The 21,405-nt window shown below is 40.3% G+C and overlaps 2 protein-coding genes across 4 annotated transcripts; one reads left to right on the top strand and one right to left on the bottom strand.

Moving 5' to 3' along the window:
• The first annotated feature begins 2,747 nt into the window (after positions 1 to 2,747).
• Positions 2,748 to 8,854, top strand: ppil4 (peptidylprolyl isomerase (cyclophilin)-like 4). 2 transcript variants are annotated; one of them, XM_043232672.1, is made up of 13 exons: positions 2,748 to 2,875; positions 3,181 to 3,248; positions 3,420 to 3,484; positions 3,561 to 3,678; positions 3,763 to 3,905; positions 4,285 to 4,381; positions 4,727 to 4,843; positions 4,921 to 5,045; positions 6,310 to 6,376; positions 6,890 to 7,001; positions 7,182 to 7,278; positions 7,482 to 7,596; positions 8,420 to 8,854. In XM_043232672.1, exons 1-13 carry the CDS (start codon positions 2,806 to 2,808, stop codon positions 8,597 to 8,599), a joined length of 1,374 nt encoding a protein of 457 aa, XP_043088607.1. In that variant the 5' UTR covers positions 2,748 to 2,805; the 3' UTR covers positions 8,600 to 8,854. The 2 variants fall into 2 exon arrangements, with proteins under 2 accessions (XP_043088607.1, XP_043088606.1); XM_043232671.1 differs by having other exon boundaries at positions 8,376 to 8,854.
• A 1,894-nt stretch (positions 8,855 to 10,748) lies between these two features.
• On the bottom strand, positions 10,749 to 21,314 carry amd1 (adenosylmethionine decarboxylase 1). Of its 2 annotated transcripts, XM_043232674.1 has the most exons (10): positions 21,206 to 21,314; positions 20,996 to 21,122; positions 17,574 to 17,660; positions 15,469 to 15,595; positions 15,143 to 15,245; positions 14,786 to 14,828; positions 14,515 to 14,659; positions 14,273 to 14,365; positions 14,033 to 14,188; positions 10,749 to 13,086 (listed from the first exon to the last, which is right to left on the bottom strand). In XM_043232674.1, the coding sequence occupies exons 2-10, from the start codon at positions 21,103 to 21,105 to the stop codon at positions 12,946 to 12,948; spliced, it is 1,005 nt and encodes a 334-aa protein (XP_043088609.1). In that variant the 5' UTR covers positions 21,106 to 21,122; positions 21,206 to 21,314; the 3' UTR covers positions 10,749 to 12,945. The 2 variants fall into 2 exon arrangements, with proteins under 2 accessions (XP_043088609.1, XP_043088608.1); XM_043232673.1 differs by having other exon boundaries at positions 20,996 to 21,301.
• Positions 21,315 to 21,405: the final 91 nt, after the last annotated feature.

The raw sequence follows: 21,405 nt of genomic DNA, 5'->3' as shown, positions 1-21,405 counted from the left end.
TCTGGTTGTCGTGTTATGAATGTAGCCATTGTTCGCTAGGAATTCATGCCCACTGCCTCACACCTCTTTGCTTTGGGGAACAAAAGCCATTTAGAGTTCAAACAACATAATGCCGAGAAAATGTCTTAAAGTCCACAGAAAAAAATCAATGTCAAGGTGACAAATGAGGATTTCTCACCCAAAAGTCTACATGATAAACGTCACTGCAAAGCTTGGATTTATAGAGTGCATACCACCACGCAGTGACATCACTGCGTTTTCTTGGACCCCTGTACACTTGAATGTGTTGGACCCCTAACGCATCTGGGGCCCTCTGAAGTCAATCCCCACATTAAGTGACGTCAGTAACCTGTTCTCAAGCTTTTCCATACCACAACATTCCCTCAAACGCCTGATGTTTGATGTCTGATGAATCACGTCTAAAAGGGTCCTCTAGGTGGAAATCACAAGTTTAATGTCTTAAAGTAAAGAGGCATCGTTAAGTGTCTCTGAATCACAAAGAGCATGGAAGTGACTAAAAAGCTGGGCCCTAGGACGAAGACACTGGAGAAAGGGCCCTATAGGGTGTTCAACAAAGGGATCTATTGGTATCCTTTGGCGTTAGCCGAATGTAATGTTAATAATGGATTTCGAAATATCTGTTGTGTGATAAAAGCTGAGCGGTCCAAGCTGTCAGCAGTCCATAAAACAGGTGTGACCTGATTATATAACAAAAATGTGTTGTTGTTTTTACAAAAAATTATTTATTTTGAAATATTTAGCTTGAGTTCTTTCCATAGCTAGAAAGCTGCTCCAGTGTTAATGCAGGTCCACCCTTGCCCAGTCGTAATCCTCATTTTTTAATTTGATATTTTCCCCTCTTTTTTTTTTTTTTTATCTGCCATTTCTCTCGGTTGATCTAATAATATCCGTCTATTGCAGTCAAACTGAGTTCTCTCTTCACTCTTTCAGTACAAGTGTGTTATGGGACTTGTGTCAGACACTGTGGGACTACACACACACACACACACACACACACACACACACACACATATGTGTGTGTTTGCATGTATGTATGTCTGACCAAGAGCTTCCCAGAGCGATCGTACGGTGATAATTTCAACCAGCAGAGGGCGATGCAACCTAATCTGCTGGTATGCTGCCACTGTCCCTGGACCCGAGCAAAGCGTTCAAGACCATCTGTTATGAAAACGACACGCTGGTCATTCCTCAGTATGCATTCTTATGCGATCGTGCATCTTAAAAAAACGAGTTGGTACAAAGTGCTAAACAAAATAAAACCATTATAATAGTTTCCTTATAAGGCTTTAGGCTCCCTTGAAACATCTGCTGAGTGTACTGATGGGGGTGTTTTAGCTAAAGAATGAGAAGATTGCGATGTGATTATAGTGATCAAAAGGTATTTCAAACATTAGCCTCCGGTTTCACAGAGTCTTGAGGCACATTCCAGACTAAAATGCATGTTTGAGATGTCTCAGCTGAAAATATTTTGCTCTTACATAACCTAAAAGACATCAGTGGCATTGTTCTGTCAGGATGCACACCTGTAATGTGTTCTTCAAAGTCTTTTTTTTTTGTGTAGGAGCTACTTAAACTGTAATTAAATTAAGGCCTAGTCCTGGTTTAAGGCCTAAGAGAATACCTTTAAAGCAATGTATAGTAAAGTGATATATGAATATATATATTATATATGAACATATTAGTACAAAGGCATTTTTAAATACAATCTATCCTAAATATTATCGCAAAAGACTTGGGTGTTGCCCTAAAATGTGGCCTTTTGTATAATACAAGAGGGAAAAAAATATTTTCATGATAACAAGAAAAATGTTCCATGCTGGCCCCTTAGCTGTACATGGTCCTGTTTCAGGCAATAAAGGCCCATAAACGCAACACAAACCTTTACTTGTGTCCCTAAGTTATTATAACAGTGAGCTTATTGTCAGTGTGGTGCAATAGTTTTATAGTTTTTTTGGTTCATTGAGCAAGCATAAAACAGAGCTGTTAAGCTTATTTGGATTTTTAAAATTACCTTTAAATAAAGACAAACTATTTCTTTTCAAAGGACAACCTTAATCAAACATAGCTTGTTCAAGTGTGTTTCATTGGGCTTGGAGCTTTTTTATTTTTTACACTTTAATATGAATGTTTCACTCGCATTAATGCATAAATGGTGCATAATTGTGTTTAATTGGGCTTGGAGCTAAGAAAACATTGCTGAATGAATTAATATGAATGAATGAATGAATGAACTGAATTAATGAATAAATGGTGAATAATTAGTGTGCATAACTCAACATTGTTTGTAGTTTTTATAACGCGTTTTAAAAGTATTTGTTTCACTTGAGTCCGAAATGGAAATAAAATACATTTTAAAAGCAGCCCATTAAAGCGCAATGGATTGTAAAATACGCATTTTCAAGTATAGAATGAGCACAGACACACACACACACAAAAACGACCTGAGATAGTACAGTATACCGTGCGTTGGTTGATTATTATTAACTCAACCCCCTTTGAAAACCTCTTTACCTAACCGCCGGTCGCGCACGTTTGTAGTTTTTTCTAACGCGTTTTATTCTTGTTTGTAGCTGAACAAATAATATGCAATGGATTGTGGGAAGCATGGGCACAGATCCACACTTCAAAAAAACGACCTGAGATAGTACAGTATACCGTGCGTTGGGACGTACGTATTCTAATCTCACATAAGGGCGAACATTCTGTACCAGAGTTGTGCGACTCTGCTCTGCTCAACGCGCATGTCAGCGTCTGTCCGGCGCATGTTGATGACGCTGGAGCGCCATGGCGGTGTTGTTGGAAACAACGTTAGGGGATATCGTGATCGATTTATACACAGAAGAGAGACCGAAAGGTGATTAGTAATAAGATCCGTGACAGACGAAGGGTTTGAACATATTCGCTCTGTTACACGCGGGATCTTTTAATGCAGTCAACAAAGTAATGTGTGATAAATCTAAAAAAATGAGTACAATGTAGGGACTTTTTGTTTTGGTAAATTTCTCATAGTTGTGCTGGTATAACCAGAATTTAAGTCTTTCAACCGTTTTGTTATTTAGTGGTTCATTGAATTTTAAGAGTATAAACCAACAACAGAGTTTAATTTCTACATAAGGCACGGCACTGAATGATAACAACAACGCTTCTTTTCATTCGCAGCTTCGCTGAACTTCCTGAAACTGTGCAAAATCAAATATTACAACTACTCTCTGATTCACAATGTTCAGGTAACATCTGTGTGCATTACAATCTTCAATACCGTGTGTGCAACTGCTTACTATATTTGCTAAAGTACTCGTATTTTATGTTTAAAAAGTTTTTAATTCAGAAATTGACAATGTTATTGAACATATGGCTGCAAATTGAGGGTTGCCAGTAAACTGTCCCCATCACTCTAGAGAGATTTCATCATTCAGACGGGTGACCCCACCGGCACGGGCCGAGGCGGAGAGTCTGTTTTCTGGTGGGAATTCAGTTTTTTTTGTGCTAACTGAATACACGTGTATGCATTGTGTGATGATGATGTTTGCGTGTTGTAGTAAACTGTACGGCGATCAGGCACGCTTTTTTGAATCTGAGAAGATGCCTAGGATCAAGCATAGAAAGAAAGGAACGGTGTCTATGGTGAACAACGGCAGCGACCAGCATGGATCTCAGGTTAGTTGCGCACACGTTTAATACGGCGTCGGTGTCCGAACTGTTTATGGGCTTTGAGTGTGATTCGTTCTGTTGGGCGCACAGTTTCTGTTTACCACGGGAGAGAATCTGGATTATCTGGATGGCGTTCACACTGTGTTTGGAGAGGTCACGGAGGGGATGGACGTGCTTGCTAAAATCAATGAGACCTTTGTAGACAACGACTTCATCCCCTACCAGGACATCAGGTGGGACAAAGCTGTTATTTTTGTTTGTGTGTGATATAACTAGTATGCAGATTCAGTATTTAATAACTAATAAGAGTACACCTGATCAGATCAAGCTGTGTTTTCTTCCTGTGTACAGAAAGTAATTGATTAATGGTTTCGGATGCTAAAACTGCTTCTCGGTTCTCATTTGTGTATCTTCGTTCCTTTTCCTTGCTTCCTGCCTTCATTTTTAACGACGCGAGGATGCAAATTTGTACATTAGAAAGTTCTCGATCACTCATATACATATACTATATTTGCATATTTCATTTTGCCTCCTCATTTTGAGGTCTTGGTGGTTCACGTTCGTAGGCCGGTGTCATAAAGGGTTAAAGACGAAGCTGTGTTGTGGTTTCAGGATCAATCACACAGTGATTCTGGATGATCCGTTTGATGATCCTGCAGGGCTCCCGGTTCCTGACAGATCGCCTGAACCCACGAAAGAGCAGCTGGACGTGAGTGTCTTCATTCAGCGCGGAAATCAACCTCACCATGTTAAAGAATCAGTGTAACACCGCCTGAAATGTTTGAGTCCTCTCCTATTCAAATGCTTATGGATGATAGCTTGATCCAGCTTTTTATGATAGACGAAGGTTGTGGAGGCAGTGACACAACACTGTATTTATTTTTAACATAGAGAAAAAAAAACTGGACAAATTTCAGACTGTAAAGGTAGTTAAGGGGTACTAGTTAATAAAGAAAAAAGCAGGACATGTTAAGAAATAATGGTTCTTGGTTTTTTTTTTAAATCATTCTCTGTTCTTCCTTCTTAAGTAATCCATGCTTGTACATTATTTTAGAGCGGTCGTATTGGAGCAGATGAGGTGATAAATGATGACGAGGGAAAGGATGCAGAGCAGCTGGACGAACTCATAAAAGACAAGGAAGCAAAGACGCAAGCCATTTTACTGGAGATGGTACATTCATCACACAAACATGTAGACGTCACTCACTCCAGACCTCTTTGTCATGACGTGAGTGTTTGTGTTGAAAGGTGGGTGATCTGCCGGATGCGGATATCAAACCTCCAGAGAACGTGCTGTTTGTGTGTAAACTGAACCCCGTGACCACAGATGAAGATCTCGAGATCATCTTCTCACGTTTTGGCCTCATTAAATGGTGAGATGATAGAAAATGTCACTGCTGTATTTGTTAATGTATAATGCTGTGGTCAAACACTGTGGGGAATGATTAGGGCCGTTTGTACCCAAACAACAACATTCTTTGCTTTTTTTTTCCTAATAAAAGGCCCTAAAAAGCCTTAAATTCAGATTCGATGGGTCTTAAATATTAATCATATCTTTAATACAACGTCACTTCAAATGAGTGTATGAAATGAGCAAGGAAACACACAGAAGAAATTTATTTTACACTTAAAACATAGCAAGGGAGGACATTTCTGAATATTCCTCTAATGATTGCAAATCATTGATTTAGTTCAGTAAACAAGTAATTACGTAAGTTAATTGGGTTACTTAGGTTTTGTTCTAAATTAAATAATATAAATATAAAAGAGTTCCAAACAAAAATCAGTTTTTACTGAATAATTTGAACTTTGAATGTTCAAAATTGCATTTAAAACATTCATCTCGTAACATTAATGCAGTTGTAATTGTGCAATGTAAATTAATTTGTCTGATAAAAGCCTTGAATTGAATCTATTGATCAATTCTGAGAATTTGACATAAAATATGATGCATACATTTAATAAGATTCCCTTTATAAAACTAAATAAAGGTAAAAAGACAAATGTGACGGCTGATAGAACACAGATCAAATATTAAATAGTTTTTACAAATTAAATATTTTACGTATGTAAAATAATGTACGATTTGCATCAGAGGTTTCGTATTAAACTTTATATTGGTGGTATTTAAAAGGTCTTCAAAAAGTCCTATCTGTAGACTCCCTGGTGAAGTCTTTGAATTTGAGAAGTTAAAGTGTGGAAACCCTTTTCTCATCTCATATATGTGCAAAATGTCATTACATATAAACTAAAATATTTATGCCATCTACTTAATAATAATTGAATGTGTTTAATGCATGTACTTTGAGACTGACCCATTCAGCTGGTAGTTTTAGCACTAGGCTGTATGTGTGGCATGACCTTGCTGAAATGTTTGGATTCCTGTATCCCACAATGCACTGTGTTCGTCGTGACTTTCCGTTTCAGATGTACCATTTGAAATGAAAATAATATCTGCTGTGCTTTTCAACAACTTCTTGACTGCGCTGTATAAAAAATCCTTTACTTCTGAGATGGGACGCAGCTAGCTGAATCAAACGAAATATAAAGACCATAGAAGAACGTCCTGCTGTTTGAATATTGTTTCTGCAGTAGTCTTGTATGTCTTTAGTCTAACGTCTTAATGTTCATTTGCAGTTGTGAGATCATCAGAGACTGGAAAACGGGAGAATCTCTGTGCTACGCGTTTATCGAGTTTGAAAAGGTTTGTAATGTCTGTCCTGTAAATATATGCCGTCTTTGGGAAAAGATGAAGTTGCTAAGCAAGCTGCTAAAATGCATTTGCAATGTTTTCAAAGTAGACGGTTATACGTCCAAATTAAAATGCATCAAATTTGTATATGCTTTGATATTTGCATATGAAATGAGGGCCAAGTGTTACTCTTGTCGCATCGAACGATGGTGAGCAGTCACTCGGCGCACAACGCAATTTGATTTCTGCAATCCCACGAGTGCTTTCATCATAACGGACACAGCGAAAGCACGGTGTGAACAAGATGTTTGTTAAGCAAGCAATACTGTGTCATCGATTATAACAGGATGAGTTCTGGCAGAAATCACGTTGCTTATTTTGTTCTCTATTCAAAATTGAGAAAAAAAGCTCTGAACATGGTCACTAGTTTAAAAGATAAAACCAGGCACTGTGATTAAGGCCCCGAATCAATGTGGAGGTGTCTTGCGTTGTAATAATGAACGCGTTTGTGTGTTGTTTGAGAAGGTGGAGGACTGTGAAAAAGCATACTTCAAAATGGACAACGTCCTGATAGATGACCGTCGCATTCACGTGGACTTCAGCCAGTCGGTGTCTAAGATCAAGTGGAAGGGCAAAGGTAAGGCATGATCCGTTTCTACTGAATTTAACTGTACTGCCCAGATTATCTCCATGATAAACGTTAACGTTGGTGAATCAAAATAAATGACTAAGCTTTTAATCCAACTAAAGGTAATGTGTACAGTAATGAATATATTGGATATAGAGTGGTTTTATTGTCAGTTCGCTTCGTTTCCAGGTGGGAAATACACTAAAGATGATTTTAAGGCCTACGAGAAGGATCTGGACAGCAGATCCAAACTGGCTTTGAAAGACAATGTCAGGACCAAGCAGGAGTATCCTTCTAACAATCGCTTTACAGTGAAATCATACCTGAACCATTGCATTTCACTTCATAGGATTTGCACTTTAGATTTTAAGGGAGTTTAATGTAATGTACTTTCCTCTGAAGTAACGTGAATGTGGTCCCTCTTTGAAACTGGATATTAAATAAAACAAGTCTTCTCACAAGTCAGAATTTCTTGACTGTCTTCTTAAGCTCCCGTTATGAGCTCCTCTTAGATCAAGATGAGGATGAGAGAAGGAAGGACGACAGAGAGAAAAGAGACAGGAAGCGTCATTCGGATGACAAGCCCAAGGACAAAAAATCGAAGGTACAGTGCTGAGCGTTTTAATAGATCAGTGGCTCTCAACTGCTTTTGCTTCAGGAGCCAGATTTAAGTTCAAGAAGTGAATGTTATGGGTCTACGAGTCCCTGGGGCACCCAGTCATCCACATCTGCCCTCCAGAGAAATGAAGGAAATCAATAGGATCTTATTGAATTTTCTAATGATTTGAGAACCACAAAAATCTTACTGGTCCAGGATTATTAGACTCGGCCTCTATAATGTTTCCTTTCTTGTATGACACCGTCACCTCTTTTATCAGTCAGAGAGGAAATAAAAGAACAGGCCGCAGGAGATAGTGAGGATAAAATAAACGTACTGTTTATTGAATAATCTTTTGTTACGTCTTCCTCGATAATCAGTCGGACTTCAACCAAAGCAGTGGAAAGTTACTGCTTCGCCGTATCGTGCGGTGATTCTAAGAAACCTTGAGATGAAGACGTTCACTTATCTCTAGTGGACAGGTCAAGGGGACATAACACATCTTTCTATTTCATATACATTGCCGTTCTTAAAAAACGGTACACAGCTGTTTACAAGGCAGCCACACAAACCAGATCAATCCTCATTGCAATTTTGCCTTTATTTATGGTTCTCCGCTCTTTAGAGAATGAGGGCATATCCTGCAGTTTGGCAAATAGCTGTGACATTGGTTGGGCCCACAAGATTTGATGCCAACAACAGAAGATGCAATGTTTTTTTCATATTTTTGCTTATTTACTTTGGTAGATAATAAAGTTAGTTGCTTGTGATTTATTTGCATTTAGCACCATCAGAACATGCATCTCAACTTGGTCGTGAACCTTTTTAGGATCGCGACGAGAGTCGGAGGGAAAAGGACAAAGGCAGGCAGCGTTCACGTTCAAGAGACCGAGAGAGATACAAGGAGCGTGAGAGAGGCTGGGACAAGGACAAACACCGAGGCAGAGAGCGAGAACGCCACCGACGAGATCGCAGTCGAAGCCCGAAGAGATCCAAGCATTACAGCTGACCTCCTGAGAACCTCCTGATTGCAGCCATGAACTATGAAAAAAAGAACACAACTTTATTTTTGTACATTAAAGGAAAAATCTGTCGTTTTACTGATGAAGTTGTTAAGGTGTAGATGTAATGGACTGACAGCAGCTCTTTCACTTCTCTAAAACTAAAACCTCTGTTCGTTTTTGTGGTTTTCAGAGCTTTACTCTGGCACTTCGGTGCATTCAGCAAGTCAAAGGAAAAATAAAGAAATTCTTTTTTCATCGAATACGTTTTCCATTTTTTAAAATCATCTGTGGTTTGCTTAGGCAGTTACGAGTTGTTACAAGTAGACACGTGTCTTTAAGAGGTTTCGACAGAACTATTTCAGCATTTATAACTGAACTTCAACGATGAGCTTCCTGTCTCTTTACAGACGATGCTGTGGAGGATTAGCTCATGAATGTTTATTTGGGTAAATGCGTGGAAAGTAATCCATATTTAATTTAGGAAACGTCTTTCTATCAATCACCTTTTGTTTGCGTTAAGGTCCAGCTGTATTTGTAATCAGCTCAGCTGTAATATTTGCATTTTAATTCAGTTCATATACTGTTAATTGGAAGGTGTAACAGACCTATAAATATTTAAATATTAGACAAATGTATTTTCAGTAAAAGTGGGCTGCAGATGATCCTGCATATAAAATTTAACAGCGCATTAACAAACGATGCAGAAATATTAACCACGTTTAAATTTGAGTCCATGTCTGAAATTTCACTAAAAATGAATGTCACTAAAATAACGATACATGCAACTATAACACACAACAATAGACAAACAGAAGAGGAACAATTAAAATGTAATTTTATAAAAAAAAACTTTGTAACCATGTTTTTAAGAAAACGGGCAAATTTCATTACATGTTTAAAGTTGTATATACTCTGCATCCACATTTCTTTTTTAAGTCCTGTTCAGCTTCATATCTCTTTGCTCTTTCCATCACTGACTTCAATTTCTCTTTTTAAAGTGGCAATAATAAATGCAGATTATAGAATAATCAATGAATACGCGTAGAATTAGTTATGGTTAAAGGTTTCCCACTTCACTGGCCCATTTTATCTAGCAGTCAGCTATTCATCCACCACATGAAAACTACAATTATCAAGACACAAATAATACACCATCAGCCGACGCTGCTTTATAATTTGAAGAAAGCATCCCTTAAATGTAAGAGCGTTGTTATTTTCTGAAAGCGTAAAATCAGCGAGCACAGCCAACATTATCTGAAGTCACTCATTTAAACCTCTCAAAATGCCATCTACACCATTTTTGCAACAAAAACCTCTTCAATAGCTCCGCTCTCAAATACTGGAACATTTTTATTTTTACTACATCTTCGAATCATCCTCCGTTTTTTTTCCTAGTGCAAGTGTTTGAAGATTCTTCCGTCAAGACGCGTTTATTTTGGATGTAAAATAACTTTTTCAGCAAGATGCAGTTTTTTAATTATTTACAATGTTCCGATTTGAGACTTTAAAGGCCTTTATGAAATTAAGGGTGAATTATGACAAAACACACCTGATTTCACAGACAAGGTTTAAGCTAGTCAGAGACTTGTATGCGTTCTTGAGCGGTCTCAAATAAAAATATCTTAAATATCTTGGTAAAAGGCAAAAACGCTTTCTGTGAAAACAGGCCTAATACCCATAGAAACTTCTTTGATATATGTTTAAAAAACTTGAAGTTAAGATTACATTAAGATCGTGTAATCAAAATTAATTGTTAACGAACCAAAAAGTTTGCTCGTCACACTTCGGTTCCTGAGTTTGCGGAAGCTTCAGTGCAATGATGTTTACATGCAAAACCACCTCTGACTGACTTTTTTTTTTTTTTTAATATAAACACTAATATTTTTAATTTAAAGCAAAAAAAGTCCAACACTAGCTTGAGCTACTCGTTTTCTTTTTTTTTTATAGAATAACAAAAATAAACAATTTTTACTACATTATAAAAAATAAAAACAAGGTAACATGAAAACTGAAGTCTTAATTTATCGTAAAACCTTACACTAAAAAACATGACATTTTCATTTTAAATTCACTTACCCTAGCCAAAAATCATACTGCAGTGCATTCTGGGCAATTAACAGAACCAAATGCATAAATAAATCACAAGGACGCAGCTGATGGTTATGAATTTTATTGAAAGCATCAAGCTCTTAGTACAGATATATTTAGCACATCTTGACCAACCAAGGAAATAGCAAGAGAATTGGAACAGCAAAGTTTCCCCTTCCCAACTTCCTGTGAAAATCCCTCAACAGAACCCTTTCTATAGTTTCCTTACCAACCAACACAGGCTGGGCAGTACTAGTAAAAAAAAATAGGTCCAAATCATCTGAAAAGGTCACTCCCCACCTCAGAACAGGGCCAGAAAACGAAAAAGTAGTATATATGTATATACTTGGTCCGCAACATCAACGTCTCGCCGCTCCACTCACGTATACTGTATAAATCCCACATAGAAAGACCAGAAGACAGCACCCCCTCCCTGGAAGGATACCAGCCGTGATAGGAGATCACGCTCATGTTATCTCTCCTAGCAGTGGTCCACGTCTGTCACCTATAGTATCCGTTAATTAAAAACTCATTGCTGTTTTTGGATTTTTTTCTTCTGAATTATTACTGTAAACATCAAGCGGCAACACATCCGTTAACATATCGCTCTGCCATTTTCAGCTCCCTCTCTCAGCGGCAGGACCTTCTAGTGAAAAAGATTTCACAAACCACTATAAAAGGAGACGTAACAAAAACACGGTCCTCCTCACAACTACAGCAGCTCCGTCAGAACGGGGAGGGTGGGGAAAAACACACATCCACCGCTCAACACACTCACGAGCAACGGGCGCTTGGTCGTACGAACAGAAACGAAACGCGTTACAAAGGGCTGAAGCGGAGACGCTGCACGGTAAACACCCCGCTGCGCGCTTGTCGCATGCAATATCTTTTTTTTTTTTTTTGTCTCGATGCACAAAGAGAGCGTGATCTGGAGAGGTGCGCAAATCTGCGTAAAAAAAAAAAAAAAACAAATAAAGTCTGCTTGGCCGGGGGTTAATAAAACTGCACTTTATGCAGGCGCGGGGTGTGGAATGATCCGGGTCAGCCCTGACATGCTCAGATCAGCGCACGTCTATTGTGTAGTGCTCACCGGCTTCTGTAGAGAAAAACAGAGAGAACTCATTTTGTTTAGAAAAAGAAAAATGCTTTGCTGTGCGATCGGCACACTAAAGCAAAGTGTCTGTCCAACCGTTTCAATTCAAAGGCGTGCATTGAGCAGGCTCAGCGCTGGACAGCCCCAGGGTCCTTCAACAATGACACAAACGACGGACGGAAGGCAAAGAACACCGTTCCCTCTTTCTCCCACACATGGCTTCGTCTACATTATTCAGAACAATCCATTCTTCTGTTTACAGAGCATACCGTCACCTTTCAGCTAACTACAGTTTTTCTGGGTTTTTTTATTTTATTATTTTTAATACATTCATGCCATTTGTTTTTAAGGAGAGGAAGACAATGGCTGCCGTAATGGTTATATATTGCAGAGTACATGTTGTTGACACTTAAGGCAACAGTTAAGTAACATTCACTATTTTCGATGACGGGAATCACTTTTCAAACAGAAAAACAAACCCTGCACAAAGTTCAGCTTAATGCTAGCCACCTAACTAGCGCATTATTAACAAGCACCGTTGTCCAAAACAGTCCCTAAAAGAAGAGCAGGCCGTCGACACCGAAGGCGACGGTTGAGTTACTCAGCTTCTCTAGTACACCGAAGAACGCTAGCTGCCAGCAGGGTGCGAGAAATAAGACGAACGAGGACTTCAGGACTTCTTCACGCTGCCGAGAGCAGCCGAGCGATTTTAATAACCACGAGTTAAATCGAAAGAAATGAAAAGAAAACGCTTTTGGAGTGGGTCGGGAGACGAGACGGATCTGAGCACGTCAGGGTCCTTGCCTAGTGAGGTCGGAAACCCTGTCTGTGGGGGATGCGAGGGGACACTTGCAGGAAGGGAAGGGAGCGTTGCATGTACCGGGATGGTGTGACATGCCTCACACACACCACCGCCACGTTCAAGAACTCTACATGCACTTCAAGATCACAGCAAGAATGGGCTAGAATATCTACAGAGACACGAGAAGAGCTTTCATGCACGATATCTACGTCATAGGTACAAGAATGCATAAATGTTAAACTCAGGGAAGATCTACAGCCAGAAGACTCCACGCACAAACACCGCCTCTGCGCTACAAGACTACGCCCGCCGCCGAGTCGACCCCTGCGGAGGACAGATTTCTTTTTGCGCTTCTTCATTTCGGAGGTTCAGCTCTGCTTCTGCTGGCGATTCTTGGAGTAACTGGTGAAGACGAAATTGTAGTCGTTGAAGTGGGCCAACTGGCGGTCCAGGAGGCGGTAACCCTCCAGCTTCTGAGCCGAAGAGAAAACGCTGCGACATTTGGAGCTCTGTCGGGAACCAGAGGAATGAGAAGGATGAGTTTGGTAATCGAACTTGATTTTAAGGTCCAGTTCTCGCTATTAACTGTGACCTTTGCCTTAATAGTTGTTAGTACTGGATAAGATTAGGGATGTAGAATATGGTCACACAGGATATGTCCATTAAGAAGCAGCCATTATGTTAATAACAGGCACACTAATAAGCAACTAGTTAACAGTAGGAGTTGTTCTCTGTATAGTGTTAGCGGTTTGATTACTGCCAATCACCGTGGCTACGTTTACGTGCAACTAAATAATTGGTTTGGAATTAGTTTTAATTGGATTGACAACCCATTTGGACTGAAAGCCTTAATTGTAAACGCTTCGGTCCGACTGAACTCCATTTCGGCCGGATTGTTCCTTTTCTAATACGATTGAGAGCACATCTAAATGCTTGATTGTATAGAAATGACTGCGCACATGCAATGATGTAGAAATAGCATGATGTAGGGTGTACAGAACGACTTGTTCCTTTTGAATAAAGCTGTTTAGTTGTATTCATATCCTGTCATTGTTAAACACGGGAACTGTGAAGTAACTGTGGTAACTAATGAACCTTATTGTAAAGTGTTATGAAGACTGAACAATACTTTTACAGCATTTATTAATCTTATTGAATGCTAATTTCAGCATTTACTGAGGCATTGTTAAGATCACAGGTTGTGTTTGTTAAATTAATGCACTATGAGCCAACATTAATAAAAAATAAATTACTCCATTTTCATTTGCAAAGATTAATAAAAAGTGTATTAAATGCACTGTTCGTTTACGTCAATACATTCATGTTAACAAATGACACCGTGAAAAAATTAAGGCGCCCCTGTTAAATTTGTATTTACTTTTATAATAACACTTTTGTAGGAAATTGGGAAAAGGTCGTGGAAGTACCTGTTTTTGTTGACTAGATGCAATTTACCTGATTGACAAAAAGCGTTGTCACAAATTTCCCTGGTTTGAAGACATCCACGACTCTGCGGATAAGCTCGTCATAAGACGTCTGGGAGAGGTTGGTTTCAAAGCTGACATAGGAGAACTCTGGTTCGGGGGTGATGTGAATCGTCCAGTAAGTTCCCTAGAAAGACGACCAAATCACAGTCACATGCAGAACAACTTTCCCACAACCTCCCAAAACAAGCAACCTTAAATGACTCCTTACATCCGTTTTCATTCCATTCATGGAGTATCCACAAGGGTTGAACATTGTGGCATCAATCACTGAACCTGGAATCAGGTCACGAATTCCACTCATCTGTGAACACACCAGAGATAACCTTAAAGACAAACATTTATTAAACGACTGTGCTGCGCATCCATAAAGTACTAACATTCTGTTACTGATAAATGGACCGGCATACAGGAACAAAAGCTCTACAGTGAAGCATAGAGGATGAACCGTACACGAGTGACATCATTAGCAGAAACACCGTCTTTCATGTAGAACTGGTCCATCACAGCTGGGTCGAGGTCACTCATCAGAACTTCTAGTGTCTGGTCCGCCTGCTTGTTCTCCCAGAATTCCGGCAGCTCCAGCGTAAACAAATACCTTCAGGACGGAACGGAGATGAGCACCGCACAAGGTTAAAATCTGGCCTTACTGAGGAGTTCTAAAGCATGTAGGGTTTCCTAATGACGATTTTGCGGGAAGACTAGACAAAGAAAAACCGCTCACCAGCAGTCTGAGTTCAGACGTCCCATACAGTATGCTGCTCCATCTGCGCACGAAAAAACACCTTTTAATCAGATATTACGCGTGCAGTGCTGACAAATGATTGATGATGTTTAATCGCACCCAAAATAAAAGTCTTCGTTCACATAATGTGCACTGTGCATATTTACATACAAAGACACACACGTGCATGCACACACTTAAGAAAACCATAATACGTTTATATATTCAATACATCATTTATATAACATGCCTCATAAATATACACAGTGCACACGCACTATACTGATGTATTACACTATTTCATACTGTTTACATCATTTGTCGCATCTTGTTTTTTTTGAAGGTGCAAAAGCGTACTTGGAAAAATCTGGCTGAGGAACTCTACTTCCTCCTGGAAGTTGCGGTGAGGGAACTCTTGATGGGTGGGCTTCATAAAATTTTTACGAGAATAGAAGAAATTCTAAAAAGAAAACGAGATGAGGTCAAGTCACAATTCCATAAACAGACTTTGTACTAAACGATTAAACGATGACATCACGTGTAAACCGACTCATCTGAAGCGCACGTGAACTCATAAACCTGACGAGTTTAATGTTATCACGTCTCACTTTACTGCGGATATGATGACGTGCCATGAATTCTTACCTAAACAAAGTGTGTGTGTGTGTGTGTGTGTGTCGTACCTCGATGGCATCAAAGCCGCAGTACTCACGAGCCAGTTCCAGCAGTGGCACCAGTGCCTGCAGTAAGAGGGTGGTTCCGCATGTCTTCAAAATGAAACGTCTCTTGGAGACAAACATGCTACTCTCACTAGGGGACAGAGAGAGAGAGAGAGAGAGAGAGAGAGAGAGAGACAGAGAGAGAGAGAGACAGAGAGAGAGAGAGAGAGACAGAGAGAGAGAGAGAGAGAGAGAGAGAGAGAGACAGAGAGAGAGAGAGAGAGAGAGAGAGAGAGAGAGAGAGAGAGAGAGAGAGAGAGAGAGAGAGAGAGAGAGAGAGAGAGAGAGAGAGACAGAGAGAGAGAGAGACAGAGAGAGAGAGAGACAGAGAGAGAGAGAGAGAGAGAGAGAGAGAGAGAGAGAGACAGAGAGAGAGAGAGAGAGAGAGAGAGAGAGAGAGAGAGAGAGAGAGAGAGACAGAGAGAGAGAGAGACAGAGAGAGAGAGAGACAGAGAGAGAGAGAGAGAGAGAGAGAGAGAGAGAGAGACAGAGAGAGAGAGACAGAGAGAGAGAGAGAGAGAGAGAGAGAGAGAGAGAGAGAGAGAGAGAGAGAGAGAGAGAGAGACAGAGAGAGAGAGAGAGAGAGAGAGAGAGAGAGAGAGAGAGAGAGAGAGAGAGAGAGAGAGAGACAGAGAGAGAGACAGAGAGAGAGAGAGAGAGAGAGAGAGAGAGAGAGAGAGAGACAGAGAGAGAGAGAGAGAGAGAGAGAGAGAGAGAGAGAGAGAGAGAGAGAGAGAGAGAGAGAGAGAGAGAGAGAGAGAGAGAGAGAGAGAGAGAGAGAGAGACAGAGAGAGAGAGAGAGAGAGAGAGAGAGAGAGAGAGAGAGAGAGAGAGAGAGAGAGAGAGAGAGAGAGAGAGAGAGAGAGAGAGAGAGAGAGAGAGAGAGACAGAGAGAGAGAGAGAGAGAGAGAGAGAGAGAGAGAGAGAGAGACAGAGAGAGAGAGACAGAGAGAGAGAGAGAGAGAGAGAGAGAGAGAGAGAGAGAGAGAGAGACAGAGAGAGAGAGAGACAGAGAGAGACAGAGAGAGAGAGAGAGAGAGAGAGACAGAGAGAGACAGAGAGAGAGAGAGAGAGAGAGACAGAGAGAGAGAGAGAGAGAAGAGAGAGATTAATCCTTCAAATGATGACTCATCCGCAATACTTTTTGCTAACATAAAATGAGTCAACATTGATTTTGTTTTATTATGATGACTTTATTGCATTATTCCACAGTATAAGGATAACTAAAAATGATCTTCCTCGTTTGAATTCGTTTTGAACTCTCAGCAACCTCGGCGGAGCTGTCAATAAAGTAGTAAAAATCCATCCAACCTTTTCCCTCCAGACAGCTATGAATAGCTTTGACCCGAGTTCCCCGTTTGACATCGTCTCACAGACCGAATAAATGGCTTAGCGTCATCCTTAGCAGGATGTGTTTACAAGTCCTCCGAGCTGAATCATGTAGCCCGTGACTGTGAAAGTCACACAGATGCCTTTCCTATCGGTCTTATCAGCTTGTGAGTATCTCTAAGCTGAAGCGCTACTGTGTGCTTATCGGAGTGTAAGGTCAGTGTGGAAACAGTATCAGCCCGTTAATAATGCATCAGCACCGTGATAAACATTCAGGACTCACAGACACAGCCGAGGCTTTGCCATCCAGCCACGAGCCGGTAAAATGTTTAGCGCTTCATTTTAAGGTGCCCTTGTTATACACGTTACAAATACGAACTCTGCATAACTTCATGCTAGTATCTCTAAGCCAAACCCTAATATTAAGCGTGCACAATGCAACAAGGACACCTTAAAATAAAGTGTAATGTTTCATTTGAGCTTCCACGCCTACACTTAGGTTTTAAAATCAACATGACATCCGTAACTTGTCTTACTTGTTTAAGCCGCGTGTCCGAATTGCGCAACATTCAGGTTATCTTTAAATCAGTTTGTGCCGTAACGTAGCTACAAATAACCCGAGGCGGCGTGAATGAACTCTAAACGTGCTGCTGATTTTGAGGCGTCTGAAGGCCAGCCGCAGGATTACAGCGTCATCACAATCCCGTCCTCTGCGCTCAGGGGACGAATCAATAGCTCACCTGAGTATATAAGCTTCCTGCTTGTCGGTCTTTGTCACACTTATAATCAAACAATGCACATTCTCCAGAAGTTTGTCCCACTCAAATCTGAAAAGGCAAAGAGAGAGAGAGAAACATTAAGATTCTACACGAATCTGGGTCTTTGAGATATAACACTTTACAAAGGCTGGCGAACATTTCCAACTGGGCGAAATCAGACCGCCATTGATTCGTTCTAGAGACCGTTTGGACTTGGTGTTGCGTCTTTGAGGTCATTTGCTCTGCAGTAATGGCGGCTCTCACAGCTGCTGGCTCCGTTGAACTCACGTCGTAGAGATCTCAGATTTCACACATTTGGCACAAGCTCAGGGGCCCGTTTTGTCAGTGGATGGCAAAAAAGGGGCATTTATTTTGCAATACATTTACACAATTCTGCCTGTTACACCGATTCTTTAAGCGGCTTCGTGTCATTGTACAAACATTTGCCACCGCAAGTACTCCAAAAGAACAAAAAACCCCCAAAAACACGAATTTGCTTGAATTTAAACCATTTGAATTTATGCAAAAACCCTTTAATCTTAGTCTCCCGTGTTTCACACATGGACTAAATATCTTGGGCAAAATGACTCGATCTTCACGACTATGCAAGTCTTCTCATAAAAGTGACTCGGTGGTCACATGCTTGACAAAACCAAACTGTTTCCAGATTACGCCAAAGAAGAAAGTAACACGAGTCTCTAGTAAAACACAGCTTTAGGTTTCCTCTCAATAACCATTCATAATTCATGACGCATTAGCGTTTCTTTAACTACAGGTAGTGCGTCCCATCTTGCAGGGTCATCAGAAAAATGGGATTTCAAAAAGCGGAGCGATTTAATAGCTTTGAAGAAATGTGTATTAGGAATATTTAGCTCGATGCTCCCTCCAAAGACAAGCCAAAAGCTTGTATCCCCCGACCTGAAACGATGTCTTTGAAATTTTTATATGATTATATTTAAGTACAAGTTTTAGTTTCCAAACATTTTGACAGCCCTAGTACGATATTAACAAAAAATGGATTTGGATTCGTTTTAAAAATGCATTTAAACTATACAAGAAAAATAATAAAACACCAGCTCTAACAGTCAAATCATAAACAAAACTGAAGATATTTTACTGTATCAAGCACACATAAAAAGCTCATTTTGAATGAATCGCCGGTTAGAAAAAAGCGTTTCCTCAAGCCTGCCGGATTCATTTGGCTGTGCTCAGACTCTAATGATCCTCTCTTTCTAGTATCTCTGAGTGTGTTAATGCTTTCCCGGAAGTAAACTAATAGCCCTCATCTTTCAATCTGACAGCCGTACCCAGAGAAACCACAGAGATCAGCTTTCGCTTCTCAGAAGCTTCACTGCAGGACACTATAGATACAGTGGATGCCCTCACTCATTCATATTTCACAACTATTTTCCATATGAGCTGGACGGCTGACTGCAACTGAGGTTATTAATACATTATAGAGTATTGAGCAATAGAATTTAAAATACAACTTTATGGAAACAAGCAGAGCCGAGTAGATGACTTGGTCCATTACTGACGCAATACTAATTTTAATTAGTAATGCAATCCAGTACATTACACAATTTAATCAAATTACTTTTAGATTACTGTTGACCCATATCGTTTATGACATTGATTTAGATACAAATACGTAGCATATTGATATAAAAAAAAAGTAAGAAAATACACTCTATTTGTTGTTATCAAAAACATAAATTGCATTAAACACTACGTTATGCCCAGGTTTCCCAAATTGTGATAATTCAAAAATGTTTATTGCCGCAATGTTAAAACACTTCTTAAACGTCAAATGATTTTTGTAAATGCAGTGCTCAAACCCTGCATTTAATATATTAATGTTAAATATTTAACAAAACTAAAGACTGACCTCTGCCTTAATGTCCACAAAACCAGAAGAGTAAGAGACGGGCCATTTCAAGAAGTGAAATATAAAAGATGAAAGGAATTTGTGATCATCCCTAAATTATGAAAACATTATCTGGAGTGACCACGCAATCCCATCTGACCACATTTCAAAATTAAATTTCATTTAACTACCCAAGCACTTAATATTTTTATAAACTAGTTATAGAAACATGTTAAATGTACCGTTTCGAAAATTGCACTGACATTACTAATAATTATTTATTATTAAGCATAGTATTAATTTTTTGAAGTACCAATATTTTGAGAACAGTGGTATCCGATATTTTTGCCAGTGTTTTGAGAATATTAGTATAATTCAATACACGTATTAGTTTACTTCATTTAGTTATTTATTTAAAAAAAATAATGACGCCGTTCGCAATAACTCTGTATACCATATATAGCCTATACATCAATCCAAGCCCATTTTAATGTCCGACCATTATTGCATATTAATGTTGTAAAATGTTTTCAGTCCGCATTAACTCGCAGTAAGGACCGCAGGAGACGCAAGCGCGCCGCCGTCGAGGTCTGCGCACATATAATACCAACCAATGAGCGAGCGCGACTCTCGACCAATCACGGCACACGAGCGGAGCTCGCGACGTGTGACGCAGACGCGTGACTTTCACATGGAGGCTGCGGCGCAGGATCAACCGCCATGATCCTTCCCAAAAATAGAGCTCTTGCATGCAATCGGTCGCATGTGGCGATGCGTAACTGCGATCGCAAATCTTCAAATACTGTTTTTGAAGTTAAATGTCTGTAACGCTGTGGAAAACAATAATAAAAACCGCTAGAGACGTTACGTCAGCAAAGGGGGCTTCAAAAGCATCCAGTACGCGTTCGTATGTACAGAAACACTCCGGCATTGATAGAGTACTGTGCTGTTTGAGGAGGCGTGTTTGCTATGGCGCCATGTCAGCTAGCTGTTAGTTAGCCACTGGCTAATAAATCGATCAGCCTTCATTCACACTCCGGCTCATCGATAACTGATTCAGGGCTGATCCAAATACAGCAAAACAAGCCAGACTGCGGTGACAGATAAAAACACTGAAGAGAGCGACGTTAAGAGACGCAGGCAGGGCCAGGCTCAGATCAAACCCTGCATCTGGACGTTGATTAAACGTGTTGTTAACGTTGTTCATGACGGCTCGGGATAGTTTAAGTACGCACAAAAAAACAGCAGAGGTGGGAAAAACCCGACTGGGGCTTGAGGCTCAGCTCCGGTCCTGACAGCTCAAATGAATGAGCGTAAAGGGGGATGGTGTCAAAAATGGCCAAAACTGCTGATCACGCCTCGGGTGTCAGAGCCAGAGCCACATGTCACTCATCACCTCTCATTCCTTCAGAACTATCAGTGGGACATTATTAACGATTCAGGCACGTTTTACGCATGATTTTAGCATTAGGGCGCCGCGAAGGACTACCGTTAAATCCGGATCCGTTAAATCCATCTCCGGCTCGGACTTACTCACCTGGGGATAGTGCGCAGATCCCCGTTTCCTTTGGTTTCATCTTGTCGGGAGAACCACACCTCCAATAGCTTTTCGGTCCCCTCGAAGAAGTGTGCACTGCTCTCTTCCATCGTGAGACAAACAGACTCTAACAACAGAAATTAAACCGTCGGATGGAATCCAAATTAATTAGTCCTTTATTGGTTGTTATAATTTATTAAGCTTAGTTACAGTCCTTGAGCAGTCCAGATGTAGTTGCCTTGTTTTTTACCGTCTTCCCTTTTACAGAGAATACCGTAGGCGAGTGCTAGCTAATATCGCCGGCCATACTGTGTAAGCGCAGAATGGCAGCCTGCGCGGAGCTTTTATTACCTACCCGGTGACGTCACCCGTACCGCGACCAATCGGGGCCAAGAAGCCGCCCTCGACTC

Source organism: Puntigrus tetrazona, unplaced genomic scaffold, assembly GCF_018831695.1.
Source record: "Puntigrus tetrazona isolate hp1 unplaced genomic scaffold, ASM1883169v1 S000000608, whole genome shotgun sequence".
In the NCBI taxonomy this organism is placed as follows: Eukaryota; Metazoa; Chordata; class Actinopteri; order Cypriniformes; family Cyprinidae; genus Puntigrus; species Puntigrus tetrazona.
The sequence above is the reverse complement of the archived record's forward strand: the minus strand, read 5'-3'. Positions and strand labels throughout refer to the sequence as shown.